At 30.5% G+C, this 25,821-nt stretch overlaps 2 protein-coding genes across 3 annotated transcripts; both read right to left on the bottom strand.

The window, feature by feature from the left end:
- Positions 1-11,327: 11,327 nt before the first annotated feature.
- On the bottom strand, positions 11,328-11,756 carry LOC127903032 (uncharacterized). The gene has a single exon (XM_052443576.1). It carries the CDS (start codon positions 11,754-11,756, stop codon positions 11,328-11,330), a length of 429 nt encoding a protein of 142 aa, XP_052299536.1.
- A 6,365-nt stretch (positions 11,757-18,121) lies between these two features.
- LOC102628728 (auxin-responsive protein IAA27) lies at positions 18,122-21,325 on the bottom strand. 2 transcript variants are annotated; one of them, XM_006475602.4, is made up of 5 exons: positions 20,472-21,325; positions 19,782-20,011; positions 19,404-19,551; positions 18,789-18,850; positions 18,122-18,461 (listed from the first exon to the last, which is right to left on the bottom strand). In XM_006475602.4, the coding sequence occupies exons 1-5, from the start codon at positions 20,876-20,878 to the stop codon at positions 18,424-18,426; spliced, it is 885 nt and encodes a 294-aa protein (XP_006475665.1). In that variant the 5' UTR covers positions 20,879-21,325; the 3' UTR covers positions 18,122-18,423. The 2 variants fall into 2 exon arrangements, with proteins under 2 accessions (XP_006475665.1, XP_006475666.1); XM_006475603.4 differs by having other exon boundaries at positions 19,404-19,545.
- Positions 21,326-25,821: the final 4,496 nt, after the last annotated feature.

The following is a 25,821-nucleotide window of genomic DNA, read 5'->3' as shown; positions in this document are numbered from 1 at the left end:
TTAGGCTTATATAATATGTTACGCTAATGAGAAATTATCTTAGATTGTGTTAATTACTTATATAACTAGTTAGGCTAATTAATACTAGCATAGTTAAAGAAATTGAATATTGTAACATTGGTGTGTACACATATCCATATAATAATATACTTCATTTTATACACATTTGAACTTATAAATGTTGAATTGTTTGTTTGTATTAGCAATTAACATAAAAAAAAAGTCATTAACTATTACTTTTCGTTGTCCGCACTTCGTTGCCCTCATATAAAACAAAAAGATATTGTTGAGAAAGAGAATTAATCTAGAATTAACAATCACTTTTGTACAAATATACATCGCCTTTTTAAGTGAACCCAAGAAATAATTTAATTGTCAAAAAGCATTAGCAAATATTAACACCCAAAAATATATACAAAATATCGTTATTGTACTTGAATTAAAAACAATAAATTTAAGTACCAATTCTTAAAATATTCACTACTTGTATAAATATAAATACAAAATAATTGTTGTTTTAATAAATAAGAAAATTCTATTAATTGGCATATTTATTATAATATTGCCTTAAAAAAAAACTTGTTACTAAGGAGGTAGATGTGATTTTATTAATATAAAATTAAGTAAATAATCTTATTTTATTAAAAATAATAATTTTGTTAAAGAAAATATAAGAGTTTTTTAGTAGGCATCTAAATAATAAAAGCGGCAATTTATCATGCCAAAACTCAACCCATTTTTTTGAAAACCTAAGCTTCACTCCTAAGTTCCACTGAAATCTCTCACAAGTTGCTCAGAAAACTCTCTTCCCAAGTCATGATGGACCCTTCAATCTATCTCTGAATCCTCCCTCATCTTCTAAAGCAACCAAAAATCCTTTTTTCTATCTCGGTGCCAATTTCATATATGCTCCTCATTCTAATTTCAAATCCCAAGTCTTTGAAAATTCTATAATTTCATTATTTATAAATTCTTCAATTACTTTATTTATTTGGTATTTTATCTTAGTTCTTATGTCTTTTTTATTTTTTATTGCAAAGAACAATAATTAATTGATCGATGGTTCATGCATAATTTAGGTGGGTCACGTTTGTTTTCTTGTTTTTTTCCCCCTATTGACATAGAATTTCGGTCTTATGGGCAATGAGTTCTTTTTTTGTGTGTATCTAATCTTTATTTAGTAATTAAGATATTGTAGGAGTGAAGATGAAGTGGGTCTTTGTACAAATTGAGTAAATTAGATGGAACTAGGAAACCCAATTTTGAATTGTGTTTCGTTCCTGAAACTGGATATATTAGTTTATACACTTAATTATTTTTTTTTTCCCTTTTGCAATTGTTGGGTTATTATCTAATATTATAGAAACTTCTATGCGTAACCTTTAAGAGAAAAGAATTTTTCTTTGTCGAAATTATTTAAGTTTCAGACTTTTTGTTGTCAATCATTTCTAGGTTAATTAATTTATTAATTTGATATTTGGTTCTCTTAATTCCATTGTTGCTACTGCTTCTTTCTAGTTAATGTTTTCGGTTCTAGCATAGTCAATTTTATACATTTCAACAAATAAATATTTAGATAAATAAAAAGTACAGTGAAGTATGCTAGATACAATGTAAGTAATAGAAATTCATCTTTTTAAAAGTCTAAAAGAACGAGTTTATGATTCTGTAAGTGGCAGTCACTTCACTTATTTTTTTCTGATAGATAAAAGTTGGATGCATCTTAAAAATAGACTTTCTGAAGAGTATATTGCTGGTGTTAACTCATTTATTGAGGTTGCAAAAAAAATGTGTGGATCAAAATAATCAAGTTTGCTGCCCATGCCGAAAATGTCAAAATGTTTTTTTCAGCCTTTGGGTGTAGTTGAAGATCATTTTAATAAGCCGGGTATTTCATTTAGTTATCAGAGATGGATTTTTCATGGGGAATATTACAAATCTGGTTCTAGTAGTAGATCAAACGTAATAGGGATGGAAACTAATATTGCGAGAGATGAAAATATTAATAATGTTGAAGGAAACGATGAGATGTATGATATATTGCATGACGTATATGGTCTACAAATACGCACAGAGGAATCTACCTTGGGGAATATTACATCTTCACCTAATAACAAAGAAGGGCAAATTGATGGACTTGCTAGTTTACCAGGTACAAATTTAAATATAACATGATTTCATTTATCATATGTTGTTTGTTGAGAATTGTCATTTGAGAAGTTCATTTTTAGAGATAGCAAGACCAAAATAAGTTGCATAAGATATAGCTTGTGTTAAGTATGGTAGTTGAGATTTTGATAAGATGGATATGGGTGTGTGACTTATATACTATGTTATTTCTTAGGTTTGAATTATAAATTTGGGCTAACATTGACTTTAATATTTTCTTTTGTGATTCTCTCTTTGTATTTGAGTTGTGTTTTCTAATTACATAAAATGTATGTATTATTTCTTTCATTAATAAAAAAAATAGAAAGAATGTATATATGGTTTCTTTTATTAATAAAAAGGAATGTAGTGATGATGGTGGTAATGAACCGGTAGCAAGTGTTTTTATTTTATTTTATTTTTTGGAAATTACCAAGGTATTTAGAATCTAAAGATAATGAATTTGATTTTTGTAACTAGCATACATGGATATGTTTAAAAATTGCTGGCCATGTGTATTATATTCACATTAGTATGTTATTGCTTTTTAATTTATTTATGAGGTCAAAAGCTACATAAAGTATAAATTATCAGGCTAAAAAATACAATAAGTAAACCTTAAATGTTTCTAGATTCTCTAAATTTACTATCTTGTTACATTGTCTCTTCTATGAGTTGTTTCTTACTTTTTGGCTTTTATTATATTTCATTCTAGACTAAATCCAAGAAAAATGTTGAAAATAGACAAAAACTCCCATATAATCATCATGAGGGTTCTAGTCATTTATTGTTCTAAATTAAATGTAAGAAAAATGTTGAAAATGGACAAAAGCTCCCATATAATCATCACGAGGGTCTTAGTCATTTATTGTTCATCGTAAGGAGAATTCCAAGACATTTAAAAAATATGATATAATATGTATTTTTTTAACAGCATAACGAGAGCGACAAAGAGCAAATTTCTCTGATTTATCTCTTTCTACTCACTATAGTGCTAGGAAAGTATTGGGTCAATTCTGAGGCATAAGCAATATATGTAAGATTTTTATTTATTTTTAAAATTTAAAATTTTAACATTATTTAAATTATTTTAAACTGATCATGTTTTCTTTGTTATTGCTATTTAAAGGAGAAAATGATCGAACTTTAAGTAGGGGTGCGCATTGGTTCGATTCGGTTTCAGAATAAATTTTCATCTATTTGGGTTTGAAAATTAAAAAAATTGTTCGGTCCTTACAAAAATAAAATCCAAACCAAAATCAATAGGTTAGTTTCGGTTCGATTTCGATTCTCGGTTTTAGATCGATTTTGGTTCTCTTAACGGTTTAATTTAAACAATCGATTTTTCGGTTCATCTTAACAGTTTGATCTTTTGGATCATTTTTTTATTTCAAATCGTGTGCAATAATTTCCTCATTTTCAATACCTGTATAATATATTCAGAGCATGTACAATCTACAATTTCATCAATTAATCTACAATTGCATCAATTACTACTACATCATCACCACTACGAAATCATTCATCATCATCACCAAATTAACTTAATATAATCCATAACAACATTAAAAAAAAAATGCCAACAATGACACAAAACAAAATAAAAGATTGTCAAATACCCAACAACATCTAGGCAACATCCAAGACAACATTTATAACCATAAGAAACTATTACAAATTAAAAATTAAAAATCAACCATAAGAAATGCCATTACTTTGCTCTCCCCTTTCCCACCAACTTTTTCCAACTTTAATAACTTCCAACATCCACACTTCCCAACTTAAATCTACACAAATAAAATTGAAATGAGTAAAGTAAACATAAATATAACTATAAAAATAATATATCAAATTCGTATAACTGATACCTTTTATTGAAATTATTAAAGTAAAATCACTCAATCGCCAATTGGTCCTTGGCTGCTTGTGCTTGTTGTGCTGGCATTGGTCTCACAAATTCTACAAAGAAATAAAATATAGGGAAAATATCCACCGTCCACCTATTTTTTACACCTTTTTCAAAAATACACAATTCTTTCATTTTTTGACTGGAATCCACCTAAAGTTACATTTTTTTTCACTTTTCCACTTCCGTTTGGAATCCGTTAAGCAAACTAACGGAAACTTAAAAAAATGACCATTTTACCCCCAAAACGAAAATTACAATTTCACCCTAAAAAATGCCAAAAATAATAAGATTTAATGATGAATATCATTATTGGTACGTTAATGAAGTACAAAAAAATCTTAACTACTAGAGATTATAACTCAATGAATAATAAAATTTTACTTATCTTAAATTCAATTGATGGTTTGTGAGATTAGGCTATTTTTAATACTACTGTTATAATTTAGCATTCTAATTACTGACATATTTTTAAAAAAACCTGTATTTGATGGTTGTGGAATTAATTTCTTTACTGACCGATGGGGAAAATTATTAGATTTAATCTAATTATTTTTTATAATTTTTAAGGTGAAATTATAATTTTCGTTTTGGGGGTAAAATGGTCATTTTTTAAAATTTCCGTTAGTTTTCTTAACGGATTCCAAACGGAAGTGGAAAAGTGAAAAAAAATGAAACTTTAGGCGGATTCCAGCCAAAAAATGAAGGAATTGTGTATTTTTGAAAAAGGTGTAAAAAACGGGTGGACGGTGGATATTTTCCCTAAAATATATGTATGAAAATCATTATTTATAATATTGAATACTACAAATAAATTATCAAAAGTTAACAAAATCATGTTATTACCTGCTTCAACAACTTCATAAAATTTAGTTTCTTCCTCGATTGGCTCTATTATGCGATCTCCGAAAAGAGTCGAGAATACAACCCCTAATGTTAAATGCCAACTCCGAAGCAATGGTGGAAACTGGAATTGCCAAAATATTTTTGGCAACCTGAGACAAAATTGGATACTTATGTCAATTCAAACTCCACCAATTCAAAATATCAAAGTTGTCTTCATCATCTCCGTTTTATCCGACAAGTATCTTTCAACCTCATTTTGCCCATTGTAGCCATCTTGTGTGCTTGCTTTCATCTTTTTATATTGTGCAAAAGGATCTAGAGAACTAGAGTCACCAGACTCACTAATCCCACTACTCTAAACCATGCAACTAGTCTTAGCAGCACTATTTGAATCACCAAAATTGTAGCTTTCATAAAGCTTCATCAACAGCTCTTTAAGGCTATTACACAACTCTTCAACTTTCTTGATATCATACAATCTATTAAAGCACCGTGTAACAAAATCCATTTTACATTGAAGATCAAGCACTACTGCTAATATCAACTACATGTTGACCTTCTCCAAATTATCACCCCAATATTTGACAAACTTTGATATCATAGGTTTGACCATGTAACTTAACAAAACATCATCACCATCATCAAGAGACTTCAAATGAATTTGAACTTTCCACATTTTATTCAAATAATTATTCGTAATCACAAATTTAGAAATATTAAATTTCAAGGTCACACCATAAAAGACCAATAGAAATTTGACTAATCTTCTTACATTGTCCCAATCATCTTCCATTGGTGGCCCCACCCTATATTTTTCGTTCTCGTTCTCATCCCCTCCATCAGCTCCGAACCAATTAACATAATGTCCATCTTCGTCTTTTACTCGATCAAATGCTTTTTCAAATTTCAATGCAGATCTCAACACCAAGAATGTTAAATTCCACCTAGTCGGCACATCTAATACCATAAACTCACTATATGATATTTTTTCCACATCAGCACAAGCTTTGAATTTTTGTAACCTCAATGGAGAAGATCCAACATATTTCACTGCATTGTGAATATTATTTATTGATGTCTTCACCGCATTCAACCATCCTTCATAATTAAATTTGTTATATATGCTAAACATCTCATATGCAAATACAAAACATTTAAAGCCAACAAATCCCAACTCCAATTTCCTAACTTCTTCTTCAAATAATTGACCGTTTTTTCATTAGCACTTGCATTGTCCATAATAATCGTGAACAAGCTTTCAATGCCCCAATCAATCATACACTTCTCAATGAGCTTTCCAATGGCCTCTCCTTTATGATTAGAAATGGGTGTCAAATTAAGTATTCTCTTATGCAACTCCCATTTTTTGTTAATAAAATGTGTTGTTATCACCATGTAATTACACATCTGAATTGAAGTCCAAGTATCTGTAATGATATATACCCTTTAACGATTTACAATGAACATTCTTTTCAACATCTTCTTCTCATTCTCATATAATTAAAGAATATCCCTTATAATTATCCTCCATGATGCCACATCAAACTTTGGACAACAAGTAGCCATAAACTTTATAAACCCCTCAGCCTCCACAAACTTAAAGGGCAACTCATCTTTAATAATCATTTTTACAAGTGCCTTCCTACAAGCCTCTTTACTAAAACCTATAGAAACAAACTTAGCATCAGCAACACCCTTTTCACGAGCTAAAGCAAACTTATTTTCATTCACTTTAGGCTTACCTTTTTTATACCTAGGACACATTTCCAAATGAGCTCTCAAGCTAGAAGTTCCTTTAATATTTTCATGTACATACTCCTTCTTACAATAGTTACACTTTTTTTTTCCTCCAAGTAGCTTTGAAAATGATTCCCAAACGTCTAATCTCAAACGCTTGCCTTTTTGTTTTTCATTCTGAACACCCTCTTCAAAATCATCCTTCATAATCTCCTCTACAACATTGTTATTTTCTTCTATCCTACACAAGGCCTACTATAATCAATGTATGATAAATAAAAATAAAATAATTTATAAATTTGTATTCGTAAAAAAAGGCAAGAATTTTTCAAATTATGGTCACTGCTTTTAATATCAAAACTTTTGCCCCAAAATGTAAATAAAATAAAATAAGTTTATATGCTATAATATAATTTACAAAACTTTAGGGACAATGACATTTTACCTTATTGAATTTCGGTAGAGGACTATTATGAAAAGTTTGCAAACAAATTAAGTCAAAACAGAATTCATAAAGGAGAGAGATCTAAACAATATTATCCCTCTATGATCTTCTTCAATTCGTGACTCTCTCCATTTCTCACCCAACAACAGTGCAGGTGCAGCACAATATCAAAAATTCGAAATGGAACAACAAAAAAAATACAATAACATATGCATATCCAGACAAAGCTCATGAGACTAAATACTATTAATAATTTAATACAATAATAATAGATAAGGCAAACATGAAATTGCAAAAGATTAAAGAGTTATTTTTTTTTAAAAAAAAAGTCCCATTTCAAAAAAAAAAAACAAAGTAAGTTAGTGAGTTACCTGGCTGGCTGGCAAGGAAGCGATGGAAGGAACAACAGTGGTAGGTCGACAATGTCGGCCACCAGCAGATGGAGTTAAGGTTAGGGTTTGTGGGTTTGGGGTTTTGTGTAGCTGAAAGTGAGAGAGTAGTGCTAGTGCAAACATGTGTGGTTTGTGTATATATATTTTGTAGTGAAAAAAAAATACCTTAATATCGGTTCCAGTTTTATATTTATTTATCTGAAAACCAAACCGAACTGAATCTTCGATTCGATGTTTATAATTTCAGAGTTTTAATTTTTAAAAAACCGAACCGAAACCTTTTTTTTTTTTTGTTCGGTTCGGTTTTGCCCACCTCTAACTTCAAGAGCAAGTTGTTAATGAATTATATAAGCCACTTAGCGATGAAAACCTATCTCAAGCAGTGTGTGGTAAAAAGTCTGGTTATATTTATGGACTTGGAGTGCATAGGTTACCATGTCATTTACAAGCTTCAACATCTAATGAAAATGATTCAGCATTGCGTAATGAGTTAAGAGTCCAAAAAGATAGAACTTCAAGCAACTAAGAATGAGATTCAAGAAACAAAGAATGAGGTTCAATCGACCAAGACTACCATAGATGATTTGTCTAGTAGGCTGAACCAATTTGAGACTCTCAAGAGCTCCTATATATCTAGTCATTCTAATGCTTCAAGGTTGACATTGATTTAGCAATCTAGACCATGATTTTCTAGTCCACTCTTGCATGCATTGGACTTAATACTAGTTAGTGTGCTTGTTTTGCAAACTTAATTAATTTGTGTACTAAGCTTATATTAATTTTTGTTAGTCAATTGAAAAACTAATTGCTGGTGATGGCCTTGTCTATCATGTCTATTAGACTTATATGTATTTTGGCTTATGTGTAATGGATATTGTGCTTTGATTTTAAAATGTATAATATAATGTTTAATTTCTAATTTTGATAGCTTTATAGATTCTCAATTATGAAAAGAATTTGATATATAAATGATGCCTTAAAATAATATAATATTAATATAAAATTAGCTCAATAATTAAATAGCAAATATATACTAATTTGTGTGCCTAAAACATTGCATTTTCGTCGCCGAAATGAGCTAAATAGTCACAAATAAATTTCATGGAAAATTATTGTCAAATTCACCATAAACACATTGCGGCTAATGATCACACATTTATCCACAAACATGTTATCTAGCCACAACCCACAATGATTAGCTTTGCCAAATAGAGTAATTGGTGACAAAATCACTTCGTGGCTAAAGTTGTCAAATTCATCACAAACACTTCGTGCTTAATGGTCTTACATTGAACCACAAACATGTTATTGGGCCACAATGGTTAGCATTACCTCATTGAGTTATTGATGACAGAATAACTTTGTGGCTAAACGCTATCACATTTAGCCACAACGAGTTTCGTGACTAAATGTTTTATTTTTAGCCCCAACATTTGTCCACGAAGACAGACAAATATTTTGTGTTAAACAATGAGGTATGGGACTTTTGCAATGGCCTTTTACCATGAAAATATTTCATTGCTAATATGCATGAGTCATGAAATATCTATCTCGTGGCTAAAAATCAAATGTCAGAACTATACGGCGACAAAATGGTAACAAAAAGTTTTCCATGGCAAAAAGTAATGAACCAAAAAATTAGAGTATTTTGCCACAATAACTTTTGTGGCTAAATGACATTTTTCTTGTAGTACAAAAAAAAAAAAAAACTCGAACAACCCTGGATACTGCTACATGCACGCAGAGTGGAGACTTGTGAAAATTAAGCTAGCATGTGAGTTTAAAGAATAGAGTTGGCGTTCAGGCTTTCTTATTAATTACTCGAATGACAAACAAATAGTTGTAGAGATATAAATCAATAAATATTTATCTAGTCCTTATATTTTGAGTAAGCATCTATTTAATCTTTATATTTTAAAAAGTATCTCAAGATACCCTTGCTGGTAATTAAATTACAATCATATCCTTATTTTTTCTTCTCTTTTACAGTAATATACTAGTAACAATATTCTTGAAGATATGAATGAGAAGAAAAAAATGAAAATTTATTAAATTAGTCTTTAAAATAAAATAAAAATTAGTTGTTATTTTACTTTCAGGATTAATTTTGTAATTTAAGTTTTCATTAAAAAAATGTTAGTAAGATTTTTGAAAGGATATTAAATATTACTTTAAATTGATTGGCATTAATTTATTCATAAATAATAATTAACAATATTGTTGTAAGAGTATGAAAAATACCAATTATTTCATATGTATATTTATTTCTTAAATTGCCAATTAATTTTATTTATAGATTAAAAAATATTGTTGTAAGGGTATTGTTGTAAAAGAAAAAGAAAAAGAAAAAGTTAAGTTATAAGTGTAATATAGTTAATAATAAGGGTATCTTGAGATATTTTTTAAAATATAATGATTAAACGGATACTTAAACTATAGGGTTCAAATGAGTTTTTACCTAGACATACACTTTTAAATGCTAAGAAAATCAAAAGATGAAAAATTCAAATTAAAACTAAAGAAAGAACATTTATAGTGGTGATAAAGCTCATAATTAGCTATTAATTAAAAAGAACATAAAATAGTTGTGCACTTCCATATGAAATAATACATATGTAATTAAATATAAATCATATACTATTATAAATATACTGGTGGCTAAAGATTATAAAAAAAAAACATATTTAACATTTATTACAAATGAAGTAGGTTTCAAGTGACCGATCCAATTGACCGAGCACTGTTTTTAAATCAAGAAAGCAAAGTGAGTTCACATAATTACTTAAATTAACAATTGTAGTAATTACTTAAATTATCATTCAGTACCTTAACTGGAATTAGATGTATGTTTTATTCCCTTAGAATTGTTTACAGGGTTTTGACGTGACCATAAGGTGAGCGACACTGTCCATAAATCAATTCTCTTGACTGTAATTAGGATTTTGTTACCTTACATGATAGGGTAACAAACATTATAGATTTAAAAACAGTTAGATTTAATCGAACAGCTGAAGATCTACTGAATAATGATAAAGGAGTTATTAAAAACTAGAAAAGATGTCGTCAATTTTATAATATTCGTTACCCCATGATGTAAGGTAGCAAAATCCTTGTAATTATTACTTAAATATCACCCAGATTAATTCTCTTGATTGTATTTATTACTTAAATATCACCCATTGTCGTTTGAAATTAAGACCTCGAAGACAGCATTCAAATTCGTTTGAAAACAGTAATGGGTTTTTCCCATTTTTGGGCCAACTTCTATTTCATTCTGTACTAGTTTATATGCTTGTAGCCTGCATTTCTAATACTCTTCCTGGACCCAAGAAATAAATATAACAAAAAAAAGGAAATATTTTTCTAGTGATTTTTTAGATTGTTACAGTTAATCTCTAGATTTATTACAAAATGAGATTCAGTAGAAAGTTCGACAAATATATATATGACAAGAAGATAAGGAGTCTTCTTTGAGGCTCGAATTGATGCCCTCAACCCATAGTGATTATTCTAAAACAGTGACTTGAGACCACCATGAAAAGCACATTTATAGATTGGGCCACGTTTTTTTTTTTTTTTTGATGAGAAAAGTAAAGCTTTTCAATTGATGAACTTAGCAAGAGTACACCTGATATGTTCTGGAAAGTTTTCCAGCCAAAAGACTTGACTTTCAAAACCTAGAGCTATCTTTGCAATAGAATGAGCAATAGAGTTACAGCTTCTAGGGACATATGACAGCGAGGACACATTCTGATTTTCCAGATTTGCTTGGATTTCTGCAATTTTCCACTTAATTTCAGTCTTGCTGATCTTTTTCTTTAAGGATAGATCCACCACTTCCTTTGAATTCGACTCAATAATTATTGGGAAAAACAGCTGCTTGTTGGGCACTCTGAATACCAAACAGAACAGCTTCAGCCTCCATACACGCCACATCTCCCTTATATGGAGCTCCTTGGACTGCTGCAGCAACAACCTTACCCACAGAATTTCTAATGACTACCCCCAACCCTGCCTTTTGGTTTGAAACATTGATTGCAGCATCAACGTTGACTTTATAACACCCCTTTGGAGGATTTGCCCATTCTAGTTGACTGATTCTGCTATGGCCTGGAGAATGTTGTTCATTTGGAACTTTTATTCGCCTGTATGATTCCATCATAGCAATTGCTCTGGCCACTGAATTTTTTGGATCTTCTTCCTTTCCTTCAAACACCAAACGATTCCTAGAGTACCAGATGGCAGATTGGGCCACGTTAAGAAGGCAAATTTGGCAACTCATAATGATGATTCTAACATAGGGGCTAAAGACCACCATAAAAAACATTCTTATAGATTAGGCCAAGGTCTATTGACAATTTTCAGAATGCAACAACAACTAACGAGAAAAAAAGAATGAAACCCCACTTCTTTTTATTTAATTTTTAAATATCAATTTTTTACTTGTGTTCTTTTTTTTCTTTTCTTTATTGAAGTGTCACTCATTAGGTGTGGGTATTTGTTTACATTATAACTCAAAATCCAAATAGCCAATAAAATTGTAAAGAAATGAGCATTTTGACCATGGGCAAGTTTGAAACATTCCAAAATCAAGTGGAATATTTTCATAGTTTTAAAACTCAATTGCGGTATTTTCATAAATAAATAAAAAAAAACAATGTTTAATTATCGTTTAAAAATTTTCCAAAACCAGATGGTATTGAGCCCCCTTGATATTTTTTGAGACAGCCAGTAGTCACTGAGATATTATTTAAGGAACGATATTTAAACAAAAATTTAATAGAGAGAAGAAAAAATTAACTGTAAAATAATTTATTAAAAAAGAGCAAAATAATCAATTAACATTATAATTCCGGACTCATAATTGATTGTGTCATGTTATACCATGCTTAATTTCTTTATCATTTTTCTTATTACTTTGAATGTGGTTATTATGGAGCAAGTGGTCACCAACTTACCAACATGTTTTATGTGATTGGACTGCGGTCCCTTTTGTATGAATAAAATATTGTTTGTTATTTAAGACTTATGATGAAATAATGTATATCTTGTCACTTAGCAAGTTAAATTCTTTCTTATTAATTGAATGAAAATATAAAATAAAATAAAAATAAATCATATGTGTCAAGAGATATTTAATTTAATCAATTTAATTATGTTAAATTTATTTATACAAAATAAGTTTATGTAAGAATTTGTAACTCTACCGTTACTCAATTTATATGATATATATAATCTTTTTGTACTATTAGGACTAGTGAAATGCTTTTTTAAAAAATTAAAAAAAAAAAAAAGATGAATAAGAAAAATAAACGCATGCACTTGTCCTCTCCCTACTATAAGTATGTCTACAAAAGCCTTTACCTCATCACAAAAACATAGCTAGCTAGATTAATTTTGAGAACCTTATGGACAGTTTTTTAATTAAGTTGCATTAGATAAACGGTAAACTTTAAATCGATCCAACTTCTTGTTGCATTATCCCATCAACCTTCGTTTCTAGTGTAAATATTGGTTTCAAATGTCCTCCGCTTATAAGAAGCAGAGCAATGCCTTGCCAGGCCCCAACTTGATAATTCAGCAGCTATTAGGAGATCAGCAAACTACCAAGCACCAACCTTCATTCTGGGGGCCATGATTTGTTGCTGATACGGTATTTACTATTATTATTGTTCCCTTACTACTATTATCATTTTGTTTTTTTTTTTTTGTTTTTTTTTGCTTTGGTCAGTACGTTCTGGTCAAACATACAGTACTGGAAATTAAATGCTGCAGGGTGAAAATGAAAGGCATAAAAGACAAGAAGAAAAGCAGAAGGGAACAGTAAAGACTATAATTAACAATGCCGCCAAGCCAGTGCATCAACTGGAGCTGATTGACACCTCGCAAGGACTTGGGTTGGCCTGTCATTTTGAGAGTGAGATAAGGACCATGGTGCCCGATGCCTGCAATAATAATAAAGATGACAAATGGAAGAAAGAAAACATACGTGAGTATGCAACCTCTCTTGAATTAAGACTCCTCAGACAACACGGTTACCATGTTTCTCAAAGTAGTGAATGTGCATGCGTTTTCACTTTGCCACGCACATGTGATCTAAAATAATCACTTAAACGACGCGCAGAATTAAGCTAAGTTGATATTTAATACTAGAGTCTGCTTAACTTCCGAAAATTTCAGAAATTAAAATTTAAGACTAAAATTCATTGGAAATATTGTAAACTCATCCTAGACTTTGATTCCGAATTTTAATTTCGGATTGAAAAAATTTGTTTAATGAATTTACAGAAGTTTTTAACAGTTTTAAAAACAAGGTGGGTTTAAGGGAATGCTCAGCTTGTATGAAGCCTCTTATTACAGCTTAGAAGGAGAAAGCATCATAGAGGAGTGTAAAGTAACCAGTGAAAGCAATTCAGAGACATTGAAAACGACTTGGGAAAGTGCGTTTTTGTGTGTAAACTAAAGCCAAATAAAACGGTGTCAAGGAATGTCGTTTTACTTAAGTGAAACACCTGAGACGCACGTGAATGTTTTTGGATAAGCCGTTAAAGTCGTTGATGGAGCATGAATTGCACGTGAGCATCTGGGATTAGTTTCCAGGTAGTTATCAGCAACAGAAGAGAGCTGATTCTGGTACAGAGAGCTGGCTACAAATTATGAATATAAAAGGAGGGTTACCCTTGGAAAGAAGAAAGAGTTTTTCCATGATATACAATCTGTAATTCTCTGTAATCTTGGAGTTCATTTTCAATAAAGCCTGAAGTCTTGTTCCTCCGTGGATGTAAGCTAAGTGACTTAGCTGAACCACGTTAATACTTCTCTGTTATTTATTCTTTTTGTTGGTTTTCGATTCCTTTAGTCTTAATCATTGATTTTGCTGTCAAGAATAAGTTCTTGGTTAAACCTTTTCTTAAGTCATCTTTAGTTAAGCATCTAGGAATCTGATCTTGGATCTTGGGTAGAAGCTGAAGGTGTTTGAGCAACTGAGTGCCCTTCAGGTTCAACAAGGAGACCTGGCAATTCACCAATAAACAAAAAGAACAGATGATGACAATTTGTCTACGGAACTTTGGATGACCTTGCATTTCACCCATGCTGTCAAAAGGTTTGGATGAACTTGCGTGAGGAGTCTAAATTCGAGAGCGGTTACATTTGGATTCTCTTTCTTCCATTTGTCATCTTTAGTGTTATTTGTAGATATTGCGTAATATCTACCAAAGAGAGGTTGCATCGAAAGATAATAAATGAATATGTAACTTCAGATATTCGCTTGGGATAGATAGTAGAATCCATCCTAATACAATAATTTTTTAAATTGAATTTTCTCAGCATTATAAAATACTTTTACAATGTTATAAAAAAGCTGAATTTATATTACTTCTTAAATAAACCTTTTATACATATAAAAGATTTTTTTTTTCCTACAGGTAGGACATCAGTTATGCTATAAAGCTATTCTAGACTATATGAAAATGTATTTTTTTTTTAAACTTTGTTATTTTGTTTATGAATTTGCTTATTACATTCTCCCATTCCTTACCTTTGATTCACCTTCTGTAAATTAAATTAATGGTGTTTACGTGCATCGGGCATAACACAAGCCTAGTTGGTTGAGGCCAGATGGTACCACGGTAAGTACAGACCAACATTGGAAGAGTACTTCAAAAATGGAGCTGTATCATTAAGAGTTAGCGAGAGTGGATGTTGCTAAGCCAATCGAGTCTCATATGCATGTGCCTCGGACGAAGTTGCCCGTCATGAAGACATGAGCACATCAAGGATCTGATTAGACAGACGTGGAAGAAGGTGTACGACTGAACTTATACACAGCTAATAAAGAATTAAATATTCTCCGGCATTGTCTCAGAGCACAACTGAACTCATTTTATGTACCTACATGGAGACGGGCATGGTGTTCAAAACCAAGAGACTACGGACACATTGCTTTTTCAGCCCATTCCCCTAAAAGAGGACAGAGACTAGGTTTCCACTTCATCTACTAAAGGCTAGCTGATGAATATATGATGGATGCTCCGGACAGACTTGATGTTGCTTCAGAATAGGGTAAAAACTTGTTTAGTCCTTGTATTATGAGTTTAGTGTTCATTTAATCTTTATATTATTAAGAATACCTCAAAACGTCCTTATTATTAAATATTGACACATATGCCATTATTTTTTATTTTTTTTAGCATGCTTTTATAATTTTACACTCTTACAGTAATGTTTCTTTTTTAGATATTAATAAAAAAATTGGATTATCAAATTAAACCCAAAAATAAAATAAAAAACAAAAAAGATATATATTAATTTTTGTGGAAGCTCATGTGTGTCCAAAAAAAATTAATTTTGTAAAAAATTAAGTTATCAATTTTTTAAAAAAAATTAATATTTTAAATTCTCAGCAGAGTATTCCACAAAAATTAATATGTATTGTTTTTATTTTTTTTGTGTTAAACTGGTAATTTAATTTTTCTTTTTAATAATGTTTAAAAAAAGAAACATTATTGTAAAAGGGTAGTATTGTAAAAATAAGTCAAAATGAACAAAAGGTAATGGCAAGGATGTCAATAATTTAATGATATGGATGCTTTGAGGTATTTTTAAAAATATAGGGACTAAACGGACACTAACCTTAAAATATAAGGACTAAACGAACTTTTACCCCTTCAGAATAATTTCAATTCTTTTTTACAGTCCCTACAACCTAAAAATGTTTCTTTGCCAAGTTTTTTTTTAAATTATCAATGCACTACCTTTATTTTATTTTATATTCATCTAACTACCACAATATTTTAACATGTTCTCTGCACTATATTTCTTTTTAAATTTATATCAATTAGTTACTTTTGCACTAACACCGATAAATAATTTAAACGAAATGATAATTTTACCTCTAAATAAATTAAAAGACCATTTTATCCTATAAAAGTTTTGAAAAATAAAAATTATAATTATAAAAATACCCCTAATAGAGGTGCTCAACTGATTTTTATTAAATTTAGATTTTACAAAATTTTAATAATTATTTTTATTAAAAATATAATTTTGAAAAATTTTAATAAAAATAACTGAATTTATTTATTAAAAATTATAAATTTGCAAAATTTTATTAAAATAAATGAATTTATTTATTAAAAAATAAATTCCAAAATTTTAATAATTTAGGGGATTTTTATTAAATCGTAAAATTTTGCAGTTATATTTATAATTATAATTTTTATTAAAATAATTTTTATTAAAAATAAAAATTCTAATTTTGGGATTTATTTTTTACTAAATTTAGGGGTATTTTTATAATTATAATTTTTTTATTTTTCAAAGCTTTTATAAGATAAAATGGTCTTTTATTTTATTTAGGGGTAAAATTATTATTTCATTTAAATTATTTAACAGTGTTAATGCAAAAGTAGTTAATTGATACAAATTTAAAAAGAAATGTGGTATAGAGAACATGTTAGAATTTTATAGTGGTTGAATGAACATAAGTCAAAACAAAAGTGGTACAGTGATAATTTCCTTTTTTTTTCTTACCCTTTTAACTTCTGTTTTGGCAATTTTGCAGCTTCGATTTCTCATTAGCTAACAAGATTCTGAAAATTTCTAGCTGTGTTGAAATACGATTTCAATTTTGACAATTTTTTTTTCGGTTTTGTCATTTTTTTTTCTTTCCCTCGCGTGTCCAAGCTATCTTATAATTATTCCATGGGAAGGGCTCAGATGGAAAATTTTCAACGACCAAATTGCAGAGGTATATACATCCCTGCTAACCGCTAAGAAAATTATAGAAAGAACATTTATAGTCGTAATAATTAATAAAAGACGATGAAGACTTTATACTAATCGTATGAAGTCATAGAAAGTTTTCAGGGCAATACTGGTGGTTCAACAAAATCTGACTCCCATTGCTCGGACATGCATAAGTGAGATATCTTCAAAATTTCAATTGGAGGCATTCCAGGTGAATCTATTTGCTTGTATATTTTCAATATTCATACAAAGTCTTAATTGTCGATTTCTAGTCAATCAGTAAATTTAATCCTACATCTTTGGGTCATATTAGCTTATGCGGCTACGTTTATCTGATAAACACGATGTTTTGTAGGGTTCTAAGTGTGCAGGGAGCTCACATGCACTATCCAGTTAATGTTGAAGCAACTATGTGATTTCTGGAGAATTTGGTTTAATCATACCATGAATGACAAGAAGTTGGGACAATTTTTAAATTTCTGAACAGCTTAAGCATCCTAAGGTTTTGTTATTAGTGCTTGCTTGGTACATTAAAAGAATGCTAAGATTGTTTTCTAAGGCAGAATTTGATCTCTTTTATTTTTGTGCATTCAAGTGATTCTTGACTCGATAAGTTTCCAGGTTTCTTTTTCTTGGTCATGGAGTTCAATAACGGTAATGCATTACTTTTCTGAACTTAAAAAGTCTCTCCATTTCACAGGAGGGGCAGAGCTGTTGGTCAACATCAAAGAATACATTCTTATAATTGGAACATTTTCCTTGAGATGTTTGAATATAAACTTTGCCAGCCAAATAAACCTATTTGAAAACCAGTCGGTTAAGCCGCTATCTTACCACATTTTAGAGATATATTCATGCCAAATTTCAACCTAATTCTATTCCATCATGAGAGGGATATTCTACTGGAAAAAGATTATTTATAAACACAGACACCCATTTGTAGTCATGAACAGTCACCAATCATAATACATGAAAGAGAAAGATGGGGTGCATAAACCCATAACTGGAACCTGCGATGGGACTACAGCATTATTTGTTGCCTACTAGAACGTTCCCCTTACTACAAGTCTATACTAAGAACGGTAAGTAACACTACAGGAAATGGAGCACCCAATTTGAGACCATTAAAGTCACTTTAACATTCAGAAAATATCAACCCCGAAGGTATTTTGCCCGTGGTGAGTAGCAACAGGATCTAACTAGTTACGATTCTTGCACTTCTCCATTGCTCTTGGGGCTGAACAAGTCGATACAGAAACACACATTAGCAACATTTTGTGCAATGTCAATTACCTGAACAACAATCTAATTATACAAGCAAGCAACTGATAGAGATAGACATCTACATTTAATTAATCACAAGTTTCTAATCTTCGGACTACTAAGCATAATCATAAAAACATTGCAACATTGACTTCAATTGCTTAACACTCGAAGCATTTGTCCTCAAAGCAGGGCAATTATTTGTTCATTAAGGAAAAGTGCATTATCGAACTATTTGTTTTGAATTTCTACTTGGATATAAAATCAGTATATATAACATTGCAAATTTCATAGAACATACCTAAGCCAATAGCATCTGAACTTTTCATGATCCTTAGCCTTCTGCAAGAGTCCGTGAACATCCTACAACAACAGACAAAAGAACCCTTATCAAAGGATGGTCTTGCACTTTTCTGTCAAGCAAGAGGAGAGTGAGAACCATTGATATTTCGATAAAAGCCGTCATGCCATCCCACATGTTTACTCGACCTATTTTACAGGCTGGTTCAGAAAACTGGTTTGAAAATTTTTATTAAATTAATAGATAAATAAATCTGTAACAGCAATTTTCAAAGGAAAGCACTATACTCATCGCCTGAAAAACTAAAAGCCGTTCATGCCACGTGAAGAAACTGTATGTTGTTTGGATCTTCCAAATATTATTTACAAATCAAAAGTGGTTTTTATCAAAAAATTCAAGCATCTCTGGAGAGGAATGTTCAATACAGGGGGTTACAATATGTAACTGAGATGGGAATGCTTTGAAACTGAATCATGCTGATGTGAATCCCAACCGAAAGGAAATTTTGCTTCATGGATTAAAAATCAAGCAGCCTATCTATCCGTCCAGTAGGGTGTCTCTAGATAAGCCGGAAAACTTGAGCACAATTCGGTTCACTCAGAAAATCACACTTACTCCCAAGGGACATCACCGACTAGCATCCAGTCACCATCCTTGTCTTCATAGGTGAGAACATACTCAGAACCGTGGAGGAGATCCATTAATCGACTCTCACTCAATCCATCTCGGCTGGGAACATTGTGAGAGCTGCACTGACCTGAAACTGACACGCAAAAGCTCAAATCAGTTCATTCCAAAAGGAGAAAAGGCAACGTTTTTGTCATTAGAAGAAGAGATTACAACAAGCATTGTGATTTAATTGAACTCCATAGGATTGGTTTAGTAAGGAAAAGTATTGGCAAGACTAGTCGAATCAAATATGCGCACGTTTTTAGACTCATGCAGAGAAAGAAAGTGGGTCAAATCCTGGGATGGGTTGCAAAGAGGTATTACCGATTGTGAAGCAGCTGAACATTTTTTCTAAAGCCGAAGACAGATCAATATAGCTGCTATACGTTTTGAGATCAACTTTGCGCAGGTAGGGGGCACCATCCATACTGACTTTGACATACAGACACCCCAATCCCAACTTGGCTTCTGAGTCATCATCGTTCTTTGAAGATTGAGAAGACATAGTATTCTTCCGGTAAGAACGAATTGGTGGCCATCCTACAACTTGTGCCCTGTCACAAATATGCATTCACAAATAAGAAATCTAGAGATTCAGACAGAGAAATTTATTTGGCAAGAATCACAATCAATTTTTTCCCCATGATTAAAGCAAATTATAAACTTTTAAGTGAACTAAGAGAATCAAATTCCTCTGTGGAAGTCCACGGAATAAAAATTTCAAAGCAAAATCACTTGGTTAATATGTTTGAAACTAACTATAGTCGTTCAACAACAAGCCAACCAATATAAATGAGAAAATTTTAAATTCCAATTCTAGACAAACTAGGAACATACAGTCAGCTCCTCCAGTTAAAGAAAAGCTAATATAAATTCTTTAAAAAAAGAACAAAAATTCACATGTTCTTCATTTTAACTGGAGTTTTCGCAGTAAGCAAAACAGGTACTAAAAACCCACCAAGCAAAAAAAGAAAATTAAAAAATAAGAAATAATAAAAATAGTGAAGTAGTTACTTTGAAGGAGCAATCTCATGAGACTTCTTATCCTGCACCATCATCACCGGCTTTGGCGACTGGGCAGCAACACAAGCACCATTACCATCTTCCAAAACCGGGCCACCCAAACCCGAATCCGACCCGACATGAACCTTGCCATGATTATTATTATTATTATTACTACTACCACCACCTCTTGGAGAAAACAGCCGGCCAGCAGCAGCTTCGGATACAGAGAAAACCCATTTGGCGTCCGCGTCAGTGGCATCACAAAAGACCCTCTTAGCTCCTGAGCCCACAAAGCTCTTCAGTGACAAAATTACTGCCGCGTTCCCATTCTTGTCACTCCCTCTCTCTGGAGACTCTGACCCGGGTAACCCGAGTCTCAACTCGGTTGCTTTCAAATTCAAACCCGACTTTTCCATTTTAAGTTATTAGCAACTTCACTTCTGATGATAATATTGATAAGCCTATGTAATCATGCATTGCATGCTCTACAGACACAAAATTTAAAATTTGAACATGCAACTATGAAGAAAAGAAAAGAAAAAGGAAAAAAAAAAGGAGTTTTTGTTCAAATATTATTGACTGAGACAAGATTGTTATAACACAGTTCTAAGTGTGTAAGTGTAAAAGAAGCAAATAGGAAGATGATGATAATGAATGACTATGATTGATGAAAGCAAAGCAGAGAAATTTTTTTTTGTTTTTGGGTATCCCCGTTTGTCTATGTTAGTGTGTGTGTGTGTACATATATATATATATATATATACACACACACCCCTTTTCTTCTCTCTGTCATACACCACTGTTACCAAACTCTGGAACTAAGAAGAACTTCAAATAAAAAAAGTGGTTTTCAGAGCGTACTGAGCTTGTAATAAGAGAATTTATTTTAATGTTCATATATATTTCATTTTCATTAAGGGTAGTCATCCACCGATCATCTATTTTTTAAAAAAAATTATATAATTTTTAATTTTTTTATTGAATTTTATTCAAACTTATATTATTTTACACCTTTCAACTTTCATCTTCAAATTGTTACGAGATCTAACGAAATATTATGTAAATAATTTCTTACCCTTAAATATAAAAATACAATTACCCACCTACTTATTTTTTCATAATTTTTTTATTGAACTCGACTTAAAGTTATATTATTTTATATTTATCCACTTCTATTTTCAAATAATATCGTTATAAAATGATAGATTTACTCTTATGATATCATTAAAGTTTTAATAGTATTATAACATGAGTAGACAAATAAAAAAATATTAACTTCAGATAGAGCGTTATAAAAAAAATTATATATTTTTAAAAAAATAATCGGCAGATAATTATCCTTACACTAATAAATTAATTTCTACTAATAAATACTGGTAAAAATCTGCTTTATTTCACATTTAATTTTATGCAGAAGGAAAGTGCCCGCGAGGGCTCAAATCGCCTTTATCAGTGTACGGATCTATCATTGAACTTCAAGCCCAATAGTGAAATGGAGAATTCTTTTCTTTCTTGGAAGAAAATCAGAGAAATGAAGTTTTTAACATTTTTTATTTTTATATTGAGTGATTTATGCTTGTTAATAAAATGGTGGCAAGTAAACGAAGGAGCAACGACTTTTGGCATCTGATATTTTCGCTATTCTCTCGATGTCTATAACAATATAGAATAGAGTACTACTAAATGGTGGCAAGTATTGATTGATTTATGCTTGTTTTTAATAAAATGGTGGCAATTAAAACGGAGGAGCAACAACTTTTGGTATCTGGCATTTTCACTATTCTTTCGATGTCCATAACAATATAGAGTACTGCTAAATGAAGAGAGATAAGAGAAAGATGAGAGAAATCTACCCTCTCTCTCTCTCCTTTTTCTTAATCATTCTCTGATCTCTCTCACCATTTAGTGGTTTTGGACAATATAGTATCTCACATTCGATAATGGATTGAAAAAAGTGTTGGGTCACGAACACAGTTTAAGCAAACAGCGGTTTAGAGAGTCTAAATTCATATCATTGTGACACTCTCTATAGAGATTCAAGCCGGCGTCCTTTGACCATGGATTGGTTGGGAGATGTTCACTTAGTTCGAGTTTCTTTTCCGAATCTTACAAAATGTCAATACTATTTCTTAACAAAAGAAAAAAAAATTATAGTAAATAAAAATTCGTTATCTTCTTATATGGCGAAGTTATATACATTGCACAATTTTATAATAAAAGATAGTTGAAGTTGTGAAGTAATAAAACATGAGCAACATTATGTACACTAAATCAATATATACTCTCTTTTTTTTCAGGTATATAAGCTATATTTAGTTTTGTTAAATCAATTTTTATACATAAGTTGCGTATACTCAACCGGAATTTCACCGAATAATTAACCTCTACTAGGTTTTACTAAATATCAGTTTATAAAATTAACCTATAAAATGAATCAAGTCTCTAAGCCCGGGTCATGATTCGTGAATGTGCTGTGAAATCAGTTTAGCTAAGCATGATTGCATGAATCGCTTGATCTTCAGTAATTTATGCTAAATATTAATATGCAATATTAATCTGCAACCAAGCCCAGGTCGTAAATGTCATTGTTGGGGAGAGTTAAAAAAATAAAAACTTATTGTAAAGTAATTTGATTCTTATTTTTTATACGGTCTAACTTAAGTGGGCTTTTAAATGGTATAGTTTACTCACCTTGTGTAATATTTTGCACTTATTTACATGCAAATAGAATTTTTCATAGAAAAATTATCTGTTATTTGCTCATGAATTTGTTCAATTACACATCCATATCAACCAGTGGCGGATCTAGAAAAATAATTTATCGGGAGCTAAATTAAATGACAACAAAATATAAAAATTGAAACTTGAACATATAAAATTTTTGATAACACAGTTACAATTGTTCTCTACGCAATTTCATATTCTGAAAACGTTGTGCAATATATTCATTATCAATATTATTAAATACATCTTTCTACATAAATAATTAAATTATTATTTGTCCATTCATCTCCCATCTTATTTCGAAGTTCATTATTCACAAATTTTATTACTGAAAATGTTCTCTTTACTGTGGTTGTGGAAACTAGAAGAACTTGGACTATTTAAAAATATGACTCGGATTATTTAAAAATTTATTAATTTTTCTTTTAAACAAAAAATGTTTTTTTTTCAGTGGGGGCTCCTACACTACATCCACCTCCGCTAAAATAATAATATTATCTTTATAAAACGACCACTAGTATAATTTTAAGTTTTTTTATTTTATTATTCTATAGGAATAATTATATTTTTTTAATAAATAATTTATACGAATTATATACCGCACCATAAAATTAAAGTGGAGAGGTGATAATTTTCTATTTTCCATTTTAAAATATAAAAAAAAAACTCATAAATTTACTGATATTATTGCAATTTTTTCACTTTTTACTATTACGGGTAGCTTTTTGTGGGTAGTACTCCGACAACCCAGGGAAAGTAACCCCGCAAACTTTCCAATACTGCCCTTCTTCTAATTTTCAAAAGCGAAGCTGTAAAATTTACTGGCGTGGCCACACTGCTACCGTGCATGCACAGACATGGTTTTGGTAAAATGAAAAATATTATTGCGGAGTCGCAGAAAACGAAAGAACGAGAAACGTGGTCGAGAGAGCAAATTTTCACGAGCGGGGAAAGGACAGGAAATCACTGCCACGGAAAAAGAAAATAATAATGAAGTTTTGGCCTGTTTGTTGTTTGTATTATTACCAGTAGTGTTAAAGAAACAAAAATGAGAAAAAGTGGGTGAGTTTTGAAGAAAGCTGACGCGTAAAACGCAGACGAACGAGAGTGAGATAATTAATAACAAAGTCAGCTGCAGTTTTATAAAGCCACTGAAAAGAAATTTTTGTCTTGGCAAAGATGGTAGAGAAGTGTTTTTTTTTTAAAGGAAAAAAAGAAAGTTTAAACACTCGTATGTGTATAGAAGTGTTTGTGGATAAGATTTTATAAATTGAACAGTAATTTATATCCGATTCACGATTTTACAGATTATAAATTTTTAATTTAATTTAATATATGAATTGGTGAAATTCAATACAAATTCAATCCATATATTTACGAATTAGATGCGGATTTAACTCAATTCATATTTAATTCATCATTTTACGGATTGGTTTGCAGGTTAAAAATTTTCAATCATGTCCTATCTATGAGCTAACAAAATAAAAAATTAATATAAAAATAATTTTACTATTGATCAAATTCAAAATTAAATAAGATTTAAATAAATTAATTGTTTAAATAAAGCTAGAACATACATTCAAAATTTCAAAATATAACACACCAAAAAGAAAAAAAAATCTCATTTGTTTAGATTAGTACATGAAAATTAACTATTTAGGAAGTTGTATTCTTTTACTTAATTATTTTTATTTTATATTATTATCGGATAAGGTATAATATAGTGTTAATATAACTATATTTTAACTTATTTATTTATTAGTAAGTATAATGCCATATTTACAAGTTTAATTTTTTATTAAATAAATATTTTTTATTTTTTTACGGATTCGCGGATTTTTACGGATTTATCGAAGTAAATTCATATCCAATCCACCGACTGCGGATTTTTAAATTGTTAATCCAATCCAATTCACCAATCCACGAATTAGATTTTTATTGATCAGATTTTTACGAATTAGACGGATTGAGCGAATCAGATTAGATTCTGAACGCCCCTACGTATGTGTATTGCTATTAAATGTCTACGAATATATACAATCAAAATTTTATTAAAATAATGTGACTCAAACAGTGAGCTAAGAGTTTATTAATATAGAAGAGTTTAAAAGTTTCTTTTTTTTTTGTGTGTGCGGGTGTTCATTAGACTTATAGACTAATAAAAATTCATATAGAAGAATATGAGTAAGTCTTTTAGAATATTGTTAGTGAGAGTAGATTTTCAAGTTAGTTTCCGGTAAGTTTTTAAAGTTGGATTTTTTTTCTTTTTTGTGGCGATAAATTTTTTAATACTTTGTACACGATTAACTGAAGAATCATAATCTGGACGTAGATTCAAACACTGCTTCGTAGATTTCTAAATATCAAAGTATAAGAGCATTTGAAACCAATTTCATTATCTGGTGAGATATATTTTGTTCAACTTATTAGATAATAACTGATTGAAGTCTTTTACAGTGTTGTCAGTTGTGGATCTGAATTGAAGTATCTAAACTATTTAAGCAGATAATGTGAATAAGAAGATGTTAAAAGGGGCTGATTGAAATGAACAAAGCCAATATCATGCCAATATGAGACAAAGTTGCAGTCTTGCAGAGAGCTCCCTCCCATGGGTTCATGTGTTTCATTGCTTATA

Source organism: Citrus sinensis, chromosome 1 (assembly GCF_022201045.2).
Source record: "Citrus sinensis cultivar Valencia sweet orange chromosome 1, DVS_A1.0, whole genome shotgun sequence".
Classification (NCBI taxonomy): Eukaryota; Viridiplantae; Streptophyta; class Magnoliopsida; order Sapindales; family Rutaceae; genus Citrus; species Citrus sinensis.
Note: the sequence above shows the minus strand (reverse complement) of the source record. Positions and strands in the feature narration are given on the sequence as shown.